At 26.6% G+C, this 18,898-nt stretch overlaps 1 protein-coding gene across 2 annotated transcripts in view; it reads left to right on the top strand.

The window, feature by feature from the left end:
• Positions 1-18,898, top strand: part of LOC129979136 (lachesin-like) — a 427,503-nt gene that overhangs the window by 372,673 nt on the left and 35,932 nt on the right. Inside the window, exon 3 of one of the 2 annotated variants that reach the window (XM_056090690.1) lies at positions 7,781-7,810. The exons of the other annotated variant lie outside the window; for it this stretch is intronic. Within the exon in view, the coding sequence (XP_055946665.1) occupies positions 7,781-7,810 (30 nt within the window). The remainder of the gene's footprint in view (positions 1-7,780; positions 7,811-18,898) is intronic. 2 annotated transcript variants of the gene reach the window in all.

Raw genomic sequence — 18,898 nt, 5'->3', positions numbered from 1 at the left:
AGGATATATAATGTGCATTACAAGTACATATTGTACTTGTAATGCATGCGCATTGTACTTTTCAAAAAATCCTCATACCTAGTCACTTTATCATGGGTTTTCAGAATAATGAAAAAGGAATGCAAAAATTTTAACCAAAATGCCATTAAAATTAAACCCAATTGTACAAATGAGAGCTTTGAAGTTGTCTTGCTAAACAATGAAAGTTTATAGAATCATCTGAACATTAAAAAAAAAAAAAAAAAAAATGCCACCATCGATAAGAAAAATATTTATGGAATTTAAAAAAAATTAAAAAAAAAACGTAATAGAAAATAATTGCCACTTTTATTGATTCTATTCTTATGGTTTAACTAGATTTCTTTCAGAAACTTTCGTGATTAAACAGAAAACTGCCTATGAATTAATATGAAATTTAATGTTTTTTTTTTTTTTTTTTACTTTCTAAACTCTATTCGGCTGGAAAAAAAGATGAATAAATTACAAAATTTATCATATAATATAGCATTTTTTTTCTTTAAATGAACATTTTCTTTTTTAAGTGTCCAATACGTTTATAGCGGCAAAACAATCTTTTTTAAATAAATAATATTTACTTTTGCTCCCTGCTTAAAAAATAAAGCAAATCAAATTATTTCTATCTTCGTAAATCTTCTCCTTTCTTTTCTGTGTAGTATTTCTCTTACATTAAAAAAAAACAATATTTTTATGCTATTTTTTTAGAAGAAACCCATATTTATATTATTAAATTAACTTTTAATAAAAAATTTCTTTTAATTCACGTATTACATCCTTTCATGATCTGAACTATGCATCAAATATTTTTAGTAAACCCTTCAGGAAACTGCACTTTCAAAAATATATAATTATGCAAAGAAAAATGAAAATTTTAGGTTTCTTTCACATTTTGAAAATAAAATAAAACTGCATTTCTATCATTTATTATTAATATAAAATTTTATAATTTTGCTTCTGCTTCCTTCAATTATTAATAATAAAAGTAGACGTATTAGCATAATAACAATTAATCAAAGTAATTAGTATGAATCAAAGTATCAAAATTAAACTATTCGAAATTTTCAATGCAACTCAATAATATATATAATTAGAGAAAAAAAAATGTCTTCTGAGAAACTGAATGTTTTACTACCACTGTCAATATATTTTTAATGAAAAAATGAATATCAAGTCAAAAAAAGAATAATGTCGGTATCTATGATCCACCCTGATGCATTTGTTACAATCTGAGCTTAAGTAGTCACCCATTTCATGTCTGAACATTAATCCTGCTATTCATGACATAGTCACATACATACATTTTGTTACATTGCATACGAAAGAAGAGATGGGTCATATCTCACTGGATCACATTTCTCTTATTTGGTTTCTGCCTTTCATCAATTTGTAATCATGACACTTCTAGGGACAGTGTAAAAAGTAAAAATACCTTTAGACATAAGTCAAGCTTTGTTTAATGTACAAGGATTCCTTCCACCAGTTTTGCACAAACTACGTGAAATCTGATAAATATGCTCTTCTTTTTGTTACTATTTTGCATTTTTGAAAAATATTTTAGATGTTTTTAGATTTTTGATTTCAATAATTTCTTTTTCCCGTTTAGCCATTATTTAACTGTTTTTGCTCACAATTATATTTTTAGGATAATATTTTGTATCATAAGCCTGTTCATATATTAATAAGAAAACATTCAGCATTTCATTCATAATGTCTGATACGCTGAAATTATTGCTTACAATCAGTGAAGGATCACTAAAGGAACTAAAAGGAAAACTGATATTTTAAATAAAAATATAAAACAGATTTGTATTGAAATTTTAGATTTTTTTATAACATTAAATTAATACACTTAAAATGAATTTTGATTTTGTTGAGAAGTAACATATTCTAAGTTCAAATATAATTTCCTACTTGCATGGAACTTTGAACCTCAGTACTTTTTAAATATTCTCTAAAATATATAAATACTTGTTTTTAATTTTGTCTATATTTTGCAAGTTTTACTTAGACTTACTTTTTATTATTTATTCGATTTCATAACATTTTCATATTTGTGATTTAAAATTTGATTTCAAAAATTCTTTAGTATTGTAAGCATGATCCAACAAATATAAAATATAAAATAAAAACTAATAAGTAATTAAGAAAATATTTTTTTCAAAACTTAATGAATGAAATGTTCCATAAAACGAATTAAATTATAACTATATAAAGAAAATATTAATTGCAAAAGTTTTCTTGAGTGACAGCATTGATTTAATGCATATTTAGTTATGGGAAATCGATGTCATCTTGCATACATTCATAACGCTGACGTTGTCATACTGAGTCTCCAGCATTTCAAACACGAAGAGACACGTTTGGAGTTAGATAATAAAAGTTATGAATTGCACAAAGATAAAGAATTAGTTCGACGACTTTGTTCCTCAACTTCAGATCATAGAACAGAAGTCACTGATATGAGAAGAGCATGAGGTTGACAGATCCGATTTTCTACTTTGTCGTATCTGAGCTTCCAATCTATTAAAGTGCTTAGTTGTCATCGCTCTCAAAGGGGAAAGCTCTGAAATTTGAGAAGATCTTACAGAAAGGATTAACAAGGCAAAGACAGGAACTGACGGCAGCGAAATGACTTCCGTCTGATATACTGTAGAATTTTAAGGAACTTATTTCGAAGATAGTAAAAGAACCGGAAACTGTGATATGTTATTTTTAGCTAAATTTGTAAAAGATCCAAATGAAATAAAATTTTTGGTACATTTTCAATTTGATTTAATTCTTTTCCAGTCGCAGGCTAATTCCTGCTAAATTGGCATTTTTCAAGATTGATTCTCTTGTTATATTCTTGCATAATTAATTTCTTGAGAATATTTCGGAAATGAATGAAGTTTTGCTTTTTAAAGAATCAAAACTACTTACTTAAAAATGAATGATTGATGTCTTATTATTTTTAAATGATTCTGATGTGTTTATCTTACTAATGATATCCATTATCTATTTTGTATCTTTTAAAAATAAGTAAATAATCATTATTAATTTCGAAAACATTAATTTTTTGTTTCATTTTATGAAACTAATCATTCTTCAGGATCACTATTTTAAATAAAAAGTATTATTTGAAATAATATATCTATAAAATGTCCAAGAACTATTTAGAGTTAAAAAAAATGATAATATCTTCATGGCATCTTTTATAATTTCATCTTGGCTTTTCCTTCACATTTGATATTGAAATAAAAATTGTTGAAAAATCAAATGTCTTTCTTAAGAATAAAATCAAAATATTTCATGGAATAAAGTGATTAAATCGCATTGAGAACATAGAAATAAGCCGAAATCATGAAAACATCTACAATCAAAGTATAGGTTTAAAATTATATAAAGTATTAAATAAATATTTCACATTTTCACAACAATATAATAGCGATCTAATATGAATATAGATTTTAAAATGAAGCGAAATATAATCTTCAGATAGTAGGAACAGGTATTTTCATTCTGCATTAATAACATAATAAAAATAATAACTTCCAAATAATTTTATAAGCCTTAATGTTTTTATATCCAAAGTTATTAGGTAATTATGATCTGTCTAAATTTATTGGTAATAAGAATTTTGCTTAGGTATACAGGCGAGACACAATAGGTGCTTCTATTTCTAAGAAACACAATAACTAACGAATGAAATGGATGTCTTAGACATTTGAATAAATCAAATATTAATTGCCTTCGCCAAAAATATTTATATCGTTATCTTGATTTTAAATCGATTTCACTGAAATTGATTAAAACGTGGTGCTGACAAGGAAGCATTAGTGCCACTTCAAATCTCTTCCTGGAGTTTGACATCTCATTAAATCAATATTCATTCACTTTCTTTAAATAATATTAACATTAAAATTTTGCTGAAATCAATAATGTCACTCGTTGTGAAACAGGATCTTGAAAGGAAATTGAGAAACCTCGTATTGTGGCATATGCCATTACAGCTCACAATTTTTCCCATTATATATATATATATATATATATATATATATATATATAAAGCTCAAATATGTGCATAATTATTGTAATAATTAATTTACTTATTTTAGAGCCTTAACCAATAATAACTCATTATCTTTCATGAAAAAATTGGTTATATTCAATATATAAATAACAAATAATTATACTATCGTCATTATATTGTAAAAATAATACATTATCCATTGAAGAAAGCTATGCTTGTCTATAAAACAGTTTATTCGGTTAATTATCTTAATAATAAATTTCTTTGGTTCAGAATTATCTATTCCCTTCAGATTTATTCTTATAATTCCTTTCTGAAATTATTCTTATATTCAACAATGGCATCGGTGAAAAGAATAAACCTGGGCTAAGTATTAACTTAGTTATAACTGTTTTTACATAGAGGATATATGCTAGCTTTAGAGTTAAAATAAAATATTGAAATACATACCGATTATCACCTTAATACATAAGCTAAATTTTTAATTTAGGAATTCAAGAAGGATAATTATAGTTCTCTTTTGCTTTAAATACTAATATTTCTCAAAATACTGATTTAGTCACACTTAATAAATTATTGGTTTAACATCCATAAATAAGCCAATTTTCAAAATGGATAGCAAAATATAGTGAACTTAATCGAAGGAGATTTTTTTTCCTAATAATAAAAGCAGCACTTAAAATAAATCTGCCTTGAAAGAATACCTATTTTTCGGGGAAATTTTAATTACATGTTCCCAAATCATAAATTTTAAGTGATATTTTCATTGAAAAACGCAGTATTAGCTTAAAGTTTATTACTTGAAGGCCCTTGTAAAGTTCTGGTGCTGAGTATCTGAACATTTTTCGAGCTATTCATTGGGGAGTTATAAATAACCTGATGCAGTGAATGAATGCCTTCCAGAAAGAAAATATAATTATAGAAGACAATAACATAAATAACTAGTCGAAACTGTAGGAGACCAGGAAGTATTCATAAATTATGAAACTTAGCATATTGCCTAATTTCGGTCCTCAATTAATACGAAAAAAATGATTTTGCAATTACCAATTGCTCATCTACATAACTTATTATTCGAAAGAAATTGGGTTTGAAAGAACATGATTATTAACTTGAGAACGAGCTTTTGCAGCTACTTGTTAAGATTATTTTTAAACATAGGTGAACATCAGTAGAATCATTTGCCTGTTTTATGTGCATTTTCGCGAGGCAATTTATTTTATTGAAAGAAAAGTATCATTAGCAATTTTCAAATATTTATGAATGGGCTAAAGCAGAAAGTTTAATTTACAATACATTCAGAGTTTTCGTAATTATATATGAACAGATGTGTAAATCATTCTTGAGTGCTTAGGAAATATATTTATTTACCTAGGTAGGGGTTTTCTTCAATATTTATATATTTTGATATTCATAAATATATAAACTTTGATTACATTCAGACAAATTAAAGCGATTCTGATTCAAATTATTTCATGATTTTTTTAACTGATGCTTATTGATTGAAATTAAATTACGTAATTATATTATTCATTTCGGATTATTATTTAAATCGAATATATAAAAGGTCATTCTTACTTTTCGATGTGCATTTTATCGTTTATATAGGATGCTGATTAAATGTGTTTAGTATTATTCCTTCTGAATACTGCCAGTTATGATGGAATTGTGTATTTACTTTTTATAAAATTTAATATAATATATTAGAACTCTGTTTTAATTGTGAGCGATTTTTTTTTTTGTAAAGGCAGTAAAACTGTAATCAAGAATGATTTTTCTAAATCCGGTCCTCTTCTAGCCGCTACTTTCCCCCACTTTTCTAGATTCTGTGTCGAAAGAACAATTCAATTTTGATGTTATCCCTCTATATAACTATTTTTTCGTATCTGCATAAGACTAGATTGGGTTGTTTTCCATGGACCGTTTTGAATGGATCGAAACAAGTAGTTACCCGATGGAACATTATCTGATGAATATGGCAGGTGTTGTAAAATATCTTATTTCAACATTTCTTAGTATTTTTGATGGCACAAGTAGCGTGTAGTCGAGTGCTATCATGTTGAAAAATTGCTTTATTGTGACTCTGCTTAAGCTGTGACCATTTCTTCCGTTTATTGCAAGCCTCAAACTCATCAGTTGTGTTTGGTAATTTTCACCAGTGATGGTTTGAATCGGTTGAAGCAGCACAAGCTGATCTCACCAAATACTGACCTTGCCATCAACATTGATGTAGGACCGGGTCCCCTAGCTAACATTTTACTCTTAAAAGAGTTGTAACTAATTTTTTTTATTGCCAGTGACGATACAAGGCAGAAAATCCTATCTTTGGTGAAGCAATTATTCCCATATGAAAAGTCAATCGTTCAACATTTTTTGGCTTCAGTTAGTTTTGGCACTCAAATTCCTTATTTTTGAATCATGCCGAGTAACTCTGCTGCGATCAATATTCAATGATTCAGCAAGGTCTTCTTTTATTTGACATGAATCTTGGTCAATTAACGGTTCCTCATTTTCAAATATTTCCCGTCAAGCAGCAAGTTCTTTTTTTCAATTGAATTGAAATCATCACCTTCAAAATGTCGAAATTAAGAATTTTATCAATGGAATATGTTTACAAAAATTTCTAAAAGCACTCGATGACTTTTCGCAACAATTTTCTTTAAATTCGGAAAAGAAATCCTTTCTGCAAATTGTGCTTTGATAATTCGTAATTCAACACTTTCGTAGCTAAGAAATCTGTGTAGTCTACACTTTAGCAAAATGACTTATAATAAAAAATAAAGTCTAGTGACAGAGCTTCGTCATGAATATAGTTGCAGAAATGTCCAATACAATATAACATGAGATATGCCATCTGTTTTAAATCCCTTAAATTTAATCCTTAGTCCAATTAGAATTTATCTAAATATAGCATGGAAAAAGCCTTCTTATTGTTTTGAAATTATAATCTAAAAAATACTATAGAAACCATAATTAAAAATTCCTAATGCATTCAAGTCCGAAATATTTAGTTATCCATGTTCCTTGATTTATAAAAAAAAAATATTATTGTCAAATCATTTTATATATTTAATTAGTAAAACTTTTTATATGTTTAATTAGTAGTTAGGATTAGTATTAATGATACAGAAAACTGGTGTTAATATTTCGAAAAGTAAAAAGAAATAATAATTATTGTTTAGAAATAATAAATGTTATTTTTATTTTGAAGCATAAAATATATTTTTATTTGAATCAGTAGAATTTTGAATACAATTTTTTTGTAGAATTTGAATTTCTACAAAATTCTTATTTTAGCTCATATTTTCTTAAAATTGAATAATTACGTTTTTTTTTAAATTAACCTTAGAGAAACCTTTAAAAATTATTATCGATGTTACATTATTGTGGAATTTTCTTGAGAGGTAGATTTGAAAATAATACAAGAATTATAGTTTGTATACAATTGGCAAAGAAATTATATTGAAAATTAGGCATCATTATCTAACGAAATAAATTATGATTGATTTAAAAGAAAATATTACGAATAAAAAATGCAGATAATATAAAGAAATAGCAAATGTTTTAAATAATATTTTGCATTCTTTATTTGTCTGCTACTTTAGATTCTTTATATTTAGTACACTAATATTTAATAGCTTTAATGCATAGTATTTTTAAAAATTGATGATATATGATGATACATTTTAATGTTATTTTATTTTGAATGAGAAATACATCGTTAATTTGCGTTTTTTAAATTACCTGGCTCAGGGCTTATCTGGAGTGAAGAGGGATGTTCAGGTAATAGCTTATTTTGTTTCTCTAATTGTTTCATGTTGTGTGTTTTCGGTAGCAGAATCAATTTTAAACTAATAAATTAAAATTTAATGATACTTCTACGTATAAGTGTATAAAATAGAAATTTTGAAAACCAGAAATTTTTATTTTATAGAGAATAAACTCTTTTTTTATTTTTCAACAATTTGATTTAAAAAAATATTGCTGTTCATTTTGTAGTTGAAATAAAAAAACTTAGTTTTATTTTCTTCACTCCAGAGGGCCATGGAGTTCCCAATATAAATTTTAGACAAGATAAGAAAGTATATAAAAAACTAAAGAGTTTAATATTGTTTTTATTTAATATCACGATAAATGGTGTTCTCAAAACTAATTATAATAATTTTACTGAATATGAGTTGTATTTCTTCTATTGTCTGAAGAAATAAATGTCATTTTAATAAACAGGAAATTATAAAACATCTGAATTGAAACCGTATTTATAAAAATAAATTGATGCATTCCTTCAGATATTTTTGCGGAGTGTAATAAATATAACAGCCTTATAATCTCTCTATTTTTTTTTTTTTTTTTTTTGCAATTCATTATTTTATGAAATTTTATTCGTTATTATCTGCTTATGGCGACAAGTGTTTAGAATTTTGAATGCATTTATTTTACTGGATAAAAACTATGTTCAGTTTATCAAATAAAATGGTGATAGGCATTATTATGCAGCCTATTTTTTGCAAAAAGGTAAGCTGCAATTATATAACCTTCTTTATACTCTCTTCAAAATTTGAGGGAATTCTGATTGAATTCTTTTAATTACAAATGTTTGCTTAAGTAATTCCTATACGTATTTGACTCTATACTTCTGATTCAATAAGTAAATATTCGAATTTTCATATTGGTGTGTTTCCCATTTCTGTTTTTTTTAATATAGCATGCTCCTCAAGTGTTGCATAAAATTCTTGGAAGTTCGAAAGCGCAAAAGAAGTAAAGTTAGATTATGTCGTTAGAATATTTAAATAGTTATATCAATGTAATTAAAGCATAAAAAGAGTCAAGTAAGAAGAAAATCAAATTCTCTTGCAGAACTTTTAACGAATCGTTCAATTTATATAGAATTTGTAGAGTAAATTTTAGAAAGAAGAAATATTTGAAATTTCATATAAACGCTTTTAAAACATATTCTGTTTCAAAGATTCATCAATTAACTTGCGAATGAATTAATTTTAAATGAATCAACAGAATTCATTTAAATAATTACCTAGCTCCGTTTCAAGCTATTTTTTCAATTATAAATGTATAAAGAGCGAAAATTATTTGACATTAATAATTTTTCTTCACAGATATATATAACGTATTAATAAACTCATGTGTAACATTTTTCGGCTATACATTGATTACTGACATGTTCACAACCATTCGTGTTAAACAATATTTGAACTTAGCAGGACAGAGTTTTTAGGTATAAATCCAAGATTCTTAAATATCAAACTATCAAGCTCAATAGGTATTTGAATATCTTTAATAATAGAATAACAGATTAATTTAGCACTTTTATTGACATTCTATTGATATAGACTACTGTACTGACTACGATTAACCTGAGCCATTAAATCACATGACTTAATACTTATGTACATCGGAATCTGAAGGACAATTTTATATACTGTCTGATATAAGGATATGCCAGACTCTCATTTATTTAAAATATATTATTTCGATTTATATAAGATATATATATTTCTTTTTTTTTTTTGCTCTATTTTTCCTTAACATTTCATTGACATTCATTGGCGTTTTTAATTAATCGAATGGAAAAATCAATTGTGATGCCTAATTTTTTTAAGGTTTTAGAAATGCACAACTTGTTATGTTTAGAAAAAAAATCCAAATAAAAAAAAGCAATTAAATTATATCCTGGCATCCTAAAATCTTTCGACAATAGTAAAAACAAATCAAATTAATTTTAAAGCATGGAGTAGAGCAGTTTGAACACTTGTTGAAATAACAGACTTGTAAAAAAATGCATTACGCGAAAAAAAAATCGAAGAATTTCACAATTTTTTTAAAAATAAGAACAATTTAAAAACTCTTTCCCCAAAACATTTCTCTTAAATTATACCTAATTTGTAGAAAATGTATAGCAATTTAAAAATAAAAGCAAGGGATGATGATTAAAGAATTCTATTCCCAGACTGGATGTATATATATATTTGCGAAACATTTCAAGTCAAGATGTGAAGATAAGAAATGCTCATTAAAATTTTTCGTAATTAGCTTGATTTTTGAGTAAGGTGAAATTAAACTCTCTTAGTCCAACTCCTTGTCTTTTAATGCTCTTTAATTTCAAGATATTCATTAATTTAATAATCAGGAAAAAATTTCTTCTACACACGTTTATCTGACTTTATGATAAAAAGTACTTATAGAAATATTTTCACAAATTTGTACTGAAATAAAATAATGTTAATCATTTATCTTTATTGTTATCCCGAGCTTTCCTATAAGTTGTGGCTCTATAGTAGATGCATACAATTTATTTATAAAAGGAATAGAATGCAGTGCTTCAAGCACCTTAGCACAAACTGAGGACACACACAAGTAAATATTTCCACTAATGCTCTTGTCCTAAGTTAAAAGTGCTTCATTAAAAATTTCTAAATCTCCCAAATTATTATCACCATCCTTTCCACTCAATAGTAGACGATTGAAATCAATTTAAAAATAGGAACAGGAAACATTGATTAAAACAGTCTAAGTACACACTGAAGGCACACACTTACGAAACAATTACCTGTTCAAACGTTCATCTTGCGCTATTGGCGAACGTAATTATCTCGGACATCCGGCAACATCCATCCTTGGCGAGTTTTCTTAATTTACCTTTCTCCTCCTCCTTCCGTTTTAACGTTGCAGATTATACACTGCGATTGCAGTCTCTTCTTTATCTCATCTTTAATCTTATCCGGATTTTTTCTCGCGCAGGTCTTAAGTGCCCCGCCGAATCTTAAAGCTTTCTCCACTAACTGAAATTAACAGTTAACTAACTACTTGAGCAAACAAAAGTAATTACGCTGACGAAGGCTGCAGTTGTGTTAACAATGTGCATCAATCACTGCGAAGAAGAGGAAGTCTGCAATTTTTTTTTCTTTCCTTTCGGTTTTTTTCCTTTCTTCTTTCTTCTACCTCTTTGGTGAACAGCTCTTTCTTTCTTTCTTTTTTTTTCTTTTGTTTTTCTTCCTGAAGCACAATGTTACGTTTTATTCTTATAAGGAAAAGATTAAACAAAACATTTGTCATTATTCAGCCACCCGAAGAAACAAATGCACAGGAAAAGTGGTGTGGCTTTTTTTCTTCATATATTTGCGTCCTATTCTCTGTTTGTCTTAGTTTAGTTTGTGTATCTCCCCCTCCCAGTTTGTTTGTTCTTCTCAAAACTTTCACGTCCCTCCCTCTCAAGCTGGAACGAATGAAAAAAGTAAATAACCAAAGTCTGCCTGCGAGCGGCCTGACCACGTGATTTATGAATGCCCGTGTAATGAGTCCGCAGGTGAAAAATTTGGTTTTCGTGATGAAAAAGAATCAAGCCTCTTTTGAGTTTTTAATTGTTCCGAAATCGATAAAGCTTAGAAAGAAATTTGTCTTTTCATAATCACTTGTTATTTTTAGAGCAGCAGTTGAAAGGGGAATGCATACATTATCGAGGCAGAATTTGTGTCTAATGCAGCTATTTGTCTGCAGGCAGAGGGGACAGAATTGACTCCGAGTGTTTAAATCAACCTACTGCTAGGATCATGTTCATTAATTTAGAGAAAAAACTGGTAAAAATAATCTAGTTTACTGCTACGTTCTGCGAAATAAAGAAAATTTATAAAGGATATTTTTAGAGGAATATGAAGCAATGTTCGACGACTGGAATTTGGATAGACAATAAGTAGGAAAGTTGAATTTATTATTTAGAAATAAAGCCAATGATGCAAAATTTAATTCTCCAATACAACCTTTAGACAATTATCATTTTATTGAAGTTGTTTTTCAAAAATAATAATTATTTATATTCTAGATTTTAATTTTATTGAATGCTCCATAACTGCTTTACAGTAACGTAAAATAAATAATGATTAAAAATAATAACGTAATATTTACAGTTACGTTAATGATTAAAATAATTAGCGTAAAATGAATAATATTCGAATTAATATCAAAACGTATGCATCTATGAAAGAAACTATCAATAAATTAAACAATTAAGCAATCAAATCAAAAGAAATCTTTAACAAGAATAGCATTATTATACTTAAATAAAGAAATATTAATTTAATATTTGTTAGAAGTTTAGTTACATCTTTTATTATTATTAAAAATATATTTCATAATAAATGAATTTCTTTTAAATTGAGGTTGCGAAAGGCAAACATTATAAAGATATGTAGAAATGTATGTCATGATCAATATTTATCATAGGATATGATATGATATGAAATGAATATTTATTTTTAAATGTCTTAGTGATGTTATTAGATTTAGCTGTTTTAATCAGTCTAGAAATTTTTATTTTGGTTTTTTTTCTTATCAATATGTTTTCGCACCATTAAAGTGTTACTTTCTGGGTTACAGATGAAAAGGAAATAAATATTTATTTGTGAGATAATGAGATAAAACTTCGAACCAGTTCTCAGTCAATATACATTACTCCACTCATGTTTGATTTCGTAAATCATCCAGAAGCACGTCTGCACTCTTAATTTATATATTTGTAGAAATATGAATCTTTTTGTCCCATTTAACTATTCAGTACAGTTCTTTTCTTTTCATTTGCGTTGTCAGATTCATTTACCCTAGACAGTTTCATTTATTCTTTCAAGGAATAAATGAAACTATCGATGATCGCAATAGCCGGGAATGTAACTCTATCCCTGCCTCAATCCTCATTTGTCTTTTTAAGACTCTTGAATTATACATCGAACTATCAATTATTAACTTTGATTAAACTTGTTCCGCCGAGTTTAGGGTCTGGAAGAGAGCCAGAAAAGGATCCTTCCTCGCCAAAGTAAAGCCAATTTAGGTTATCTTGTTCGTTTCTTGTTTCCGCCTTGAAGATTCGAGAGTTTTCAATCTAGTTGGCTTCTTAAGCAAATGAGTTAATAATTTAGATTTTGGCAAGTTAATAGAGCATTGAAAGGATATGTTAACGAAACATTATTAATAATTACATATTTGTGGTAATTTGCTACACTTTCTTTCATGTTTATATCAGTTTTCAATTCGGGAAAATAATATATCATTAATTGCTTTTCTATGAAAACTGTCCCTAATTATTTTAAAGTAAATTGATCTCTGAATTAAACAATATGCTAATTTTTATGTTATAAATCTTAATATGCTATCACATCATGATACAAAATTATGAAAACTCTATTAGCGATATTTATTTATTTATTTATTTGTCAAAAAGGAAGATGGTGGAACTTTAATTTATATATACAATTGAAATTTCTGAATTAAATTAATACATTATAGAAAATATCTAAGTAATGATAAAAAGTAATGTAAATTAAAATTGCAAAATAAATTAAGAGGAAAAAGAAAAATATAAAGCCTAAAGTATTTAACTTTTGAAGATGTTTTAAGTGAAATTTTTAGTTTATAAAACTCATTAAAACTTATTATATTGCTTTATGTCTATAATTTAAAAGATCAAAAACAACATGTCATGATGCTAGAATCAGAATGAGCAATAAAGATGAAACCTGAACATCATTTTCAATTTCACCTAACTGTTGTTCTTGTTTTAATTATTTGATATTTATTTCGTATGATTTCTTTCCTTATTATATCTTAATAAATAAAATTCTTAAGTAAAAACAAATAATTAAAAATATAGTGGCCCATTTTAAATTGTGAATCACATTTTTCTGTTCATTAAGTTAGCTTGAAACGAAGTATGATAATAGTGGAGAAAATCTTGACATTAACAAATTATATCCTTTTAAAAATAATAACAATAGATTTAATAGACTAAATGATTTTTCTAAACTGGATTTTAATACCACGGATTGATATTTTGATATAATTATTTCAAACAGTAATATGTATATTCTCGTTTATATTTATTAAATCATTTATTATGGCTGACAGAAATGCGAATTGTTACAAAAATTAATATCTTATATTATTTTATATATTTTGGCATTATTATTATTGTTGAAATTATTAATAAAAAGTATGAAACTTATAATTTCTTTCTTATATGACTTTATGATGCTCAACGTAATAAATATCATAAATATCACAAACGTTAACTTCAGATAAATCATAATAATAACGGAAAACATAAAAATCGCAAAGCTAAACAAACATAAATAAAGTATTTTTAATAGAAAGAACAATATACGCTTTTGATACTAAGCGGAAAAAGTTTTTATTTCATATCATTTTTATAAAATTAAAAAAATGCAGCAGCATAAAAGAATCTTGACACCATCGGAAGAATTTGAAACAATGGAGATTTGGAAATAAATGTTTCACATTCAAACATCTTAATATCTCACAAATATATCATATTTTAAAAAATAACTTATGGGGAGAAATGATTTTTTATTTCTTTGTAAAAACAAAACAAAAAAAAAACACAAGGGAAAAAAGAAGAAGCATCCTCATAACACAAAATAACTTAACCTTAGTTTTATAATAATAATAATAAAAAGTTTTATGTTTTACTTATACGTTCAGTTTATTAAATTGTTGATTCTATTTTAAGCATTTTTATGTAGCGAATTTTTATAGATAAGAAAAAAAATAATTAAAATGAATAGGAAGGATACATTTTGTTTTTTACCCTAATTATAATAAAAACAGCTTCCATTCCTAGTATCTTTTCATGAAATATTTTTTTTCTCAAAACAAAGGGAAAAGATACGATGAATAGAAAATTATTTATAGAACCTCTTTTTAAAAAGTTGAAGTAATTCCAACCAAATGACTCAAAAAAGTTATAAAAAGAATCTTTCCATCGAACTAGGCAATTCAAACTTAAAATCGCACTCATTAAAAAAAAATTGTAAAATATATGGCCATTAATAATTTGTGCAATTATTCTACTGTATTTTTCCTTCAGGAAAATAAAATGTTACAAACCCAAAGATACAAGAAAAAGGTTGAGTAACATAAAGCTATTTTTATCATCCATCTTTCAAAAGTAAATAAATTGGAGATATTTAAGGAAAAAAAATAGTTTTCTTAAAATGTATCTGAAAGTTAAAATAGATTTTATAATCATCTATATATATTATCAACTTCCAGATATATTAAATTTAATATTTCCGGTTGTAGTGCCAAAAGAATCCATAGCATTTTACATTACATAAAGCATAAAAAAATAAAAATTGATTATTTTAGAGGAAAAAAAAAGAAAAATTTTAATATGAAATTTTTTATAAAAAATGTAATAAAAACATAAATAGTAAAAGATAAAAATAATTGAATTATTTAAAAAGGAAGATTAATTTAATTTGTAGCTTAGATTTAAAAAAAAAATCAATTCGATTATATCAGTAGCGTTTCATTAGTGCTTAAGAAATTTGCTGTCATTTCTTAAAAATATAACGGTTTATTAATCTAAAAATGTAAAAGCTTTTCAAAGCAAACCCATTTACTTAAATTAATAGATGCACTTTATAAGTTGAAGGAATTAATAAAAAGTTAATTCCTAAGTGCTTAATCACTTCATGGAAAAGCATAAAAGATTAACTAGTAAATTTTCTTTGACTATTCTTAATGGATTTAAAGTAAATTTTTACGTGGGTAGTTCATCAAGCAAGGATTAAACTAGTAAATTTCTTTAGAAAACTTCGATTCCTTAACTTCAAGTGACTCAAATCCTCTTATATCTTAAAGTTTTAAGACCAAAATAAATAAGAAAATAATAATAATAATAAAAAAAAAAAAAACAATATTTCAAAATTTTTCAAAAACTGTTTCATGACGTTTCATCATGGCGTGACTCATTTTTATCTCTTTAGAAAATTACCACTTTGCTCACACAAGCTAATTCATCTGCACCATAGAAGAAAAAGAAAAAAAAAAAAAAATGCGAGCAGCTAACAAACCATGTAACGTTTCCGACGAATAAATAAGAACTTTGGGGTAAAGAGCTAAAAATAAAACTTTTCACCCCATTTGCTCCATTTTTATGCTCCAAAAATCCTTTCTTTCTTAAGATCTTGCATCCATCCTACATTACCCTTTCACTGCGCCCTCCTATATTCTCTATTATGATTTTGACTCCGTACTCCCTATTGTTTCCTTCCACGTTGATCCCATTCTAGAAGACTCAGGTTTTCTCCATTTTCTATTCCAAGTGTACCAAACTGAGCATGATAGATAAAAGCCCCTATGTAGGGATCTTAAACGAAGAAAGAAAGGACAGAAAAGACGAGCAAAAATCCTGCTCTCTCTCTCTTTTCCTTTTTTGTATTTTGATCCTTCTTAGAATTAATGGGTCATGCGGAGTTAAGCCAAAACGGTAGTCTCCCTTCGTTCTTTGGACGAGAAAGGTTCGTTAGCTTTGAACAATCGACGTCTTTGTTCAAGTTTAATGGGATCAGGAACAAACGGATGAACGTCGTTTGTAGTTGGAGCTAGAACATTGCAGTCTAAATGCTGGCGTTGCAATTTTTATGTTCTTGCTTCATTGACCATCGCCAGTCAATGGAAGAAATGCTTCCTCGGCCTCAATCAATCCATCTCGGTGAATAAGAGATTAAAACTCGTTGCGATTCAGTTTTGCTGAGGTATTTATTGAGAAAGCACATAAAAATTCAGGAATTAATCATTTGTGTTCCTTTTTTTAAGATTTTGTTGCATTACCTGAATATTGCTGTAATTCAAGAATTAATGTGATAATATAAACACTTTTCAGTGCTGCCAATAATTGGGTAACTTAACAAATGGTTTATATATGAGTTCCCCTTAATTCAGAAAATTTCTTAGAAAGTGAATAACTAATTTAAACTTTGTGAAGTGATTGTCACTGCTGGCACTCGAATATATCAGCCTAATTGTTGAAGTTGTAATATTTATGTTCTTGCTTCTTTTACCATCACCTAGTCCATAGGAAAAATGCTTCCTCGGTTCTGTTCTACCTGTTCTTAAATTTTGAAGAAAAAAAACTATTTGTTCTCACCGCAATTTATATTAATTAGTTGGATTTATAGAAAATAAATTTATTATTCAAGTATTTTTAAAATATTATTTGCGATATTGTTTCCTTCTTGAGACATTTTGCATGGAATGTGTAAAAATAATAGTCTTCGGTACATTTACCTTTATATTTAGTGCTAATTTTCATTGGAAAAGTTTGTTACATGTTATTCAACTTGCATATAAATATTCTTTCATTAATCACCATCCCATCGTAATTTTACTGTATCGCCAACTATACTATAAATTAACTTCTTGATTTTTTTCATACAAAGTAAAGAAATATCTGATTCAACCGAGCGATTAAAACTTCTTAATTTGAGTGAACTAGTTCTTTACCAATAACAGGGTGTGGTATTTAAAAGAGTCTTTATCATTAATGTTGGGTGTATCTGTTAGAAACTGAGTACTATTAATACACCCCAAAAATGATTTTTACATAAATTCTGAAAGGTGAGTCTCGTACAGCTGCTTTAATTCACAGCTTAAACACTATTTTATACTTTGTGTTTTTAAAGCAAAAGAAACATAGTAAAAAATGATAAATTTGCAAGAATTGTTAATTAATTATGAATTTTTATTTTTAGCATATTTAATTTGGAGTTTACAAAAATTCTAAGGAGCTCCCTTACTTTAGATCAAAGTTGCTATGAATAATATCAAAGTTAAATTGTGACGTCAATTGTAATACAAAATAAATTAAATTTAAAAAAATTACATTACGCACCGTCGTTTTACGTAACTTTACATTAAAAGTAACTTTTTTGTGATAATACATTGATCCATAAAATAATTTTTTCCCACTTTCTTTATATTTATCATTCTTAAAAAAAATTACAAATCAGGCATATGAATTATAGGAATTGAATTAATTCATATATGAGCATTATTTAAGCATTTATATTGCAAATCTATGCAAATATTTTAAGAAAAAATATTTCCCTTATTAAGTCGATTTATATATATTATATTTGAATAATGCATAATGAATTTTTGTTTATATTAAAATTTGTATTGTAAGTTCAACTAACAGTCACTAGCTTGGCTTTTATCTCACAGACCTTATTTTATTTAGACCAAATTGTCTTATGCACTTGTATTTTTCTCCTGACTTGCATGTACAAGATGTATTGAAAAATTAATTATACATGTTATAATCATTCAAAACATTTTTTTTGAGAAAAAGTATAGTCATTGCAAATTCATTAGGGAAAAATGTTTTATTTTTCTACATAAATCCCACAGTTGAGTAGGCATTTGCTTAATATGGGTGCAAATTTTAATGCCATTTTTTTACAGCCCTCTTTCATTCCAATGTCAACTTTTATAAATCTTATAACCGAAATCATACATCAACTTTATTTCATAAAGAACTATCTTCGACATTTTCGGTGTTTGTTTCTTTGTAGCTTATTTCTTAGCTTAAATTAAACTGTGATGGACGAGAAAATGCCGGAATATTGGAAAATACGCGATTTTCAATACTACATATTTTCTTTAAGGTCTTATAAATATACGTTTTGTTTTTGATTTTCATTTGGAAATTTATATTTTCTTGAAACACAATTTTTTTAAGGTAATATGGATAGGAAATATTATTCGATAATTGTCCTGTTTTTCCATTGAATCTCTTTTTACTAAGTTTTATTACAATTAAGTAAATATTTGTTTTTATTATTACAATAATTAAAAAAACAATTCGTAATTTTTTTGAGAATTATTTATTTACTTCTAGGGAAAATAATTCGAATGTCATTGGAAAGAATTTCAAAAAACTAATATAGTTCTTAATTTTTGTTAAAAATTCAAACCGTATATAGTTTGAAAAACAATAACGTCATTGAAGAAATATAACGTTAAGAATTTACTCTAATGTTGAAAACGTCAAATGACTGTATC

This window comes from Argiope bruennichi, chromosome 1 (assembly GCF_947563725.1).
Source record: "Argiope bruennichi chromosome 1, qqArgBrue1.1, whole genome shotgun sequence".
Taxonomy (NCBI): domain Eukaryota; kingdom Metazoa; phylum Arthropoda; class Arachnida; order Araneae; family Araneidae; genus Argiope; species Argiope bruennichi.
Note: the sequence above shows the minus strand (reverse complement) of the source record. Positions and strands in the feature narration are given on the sequence as shown.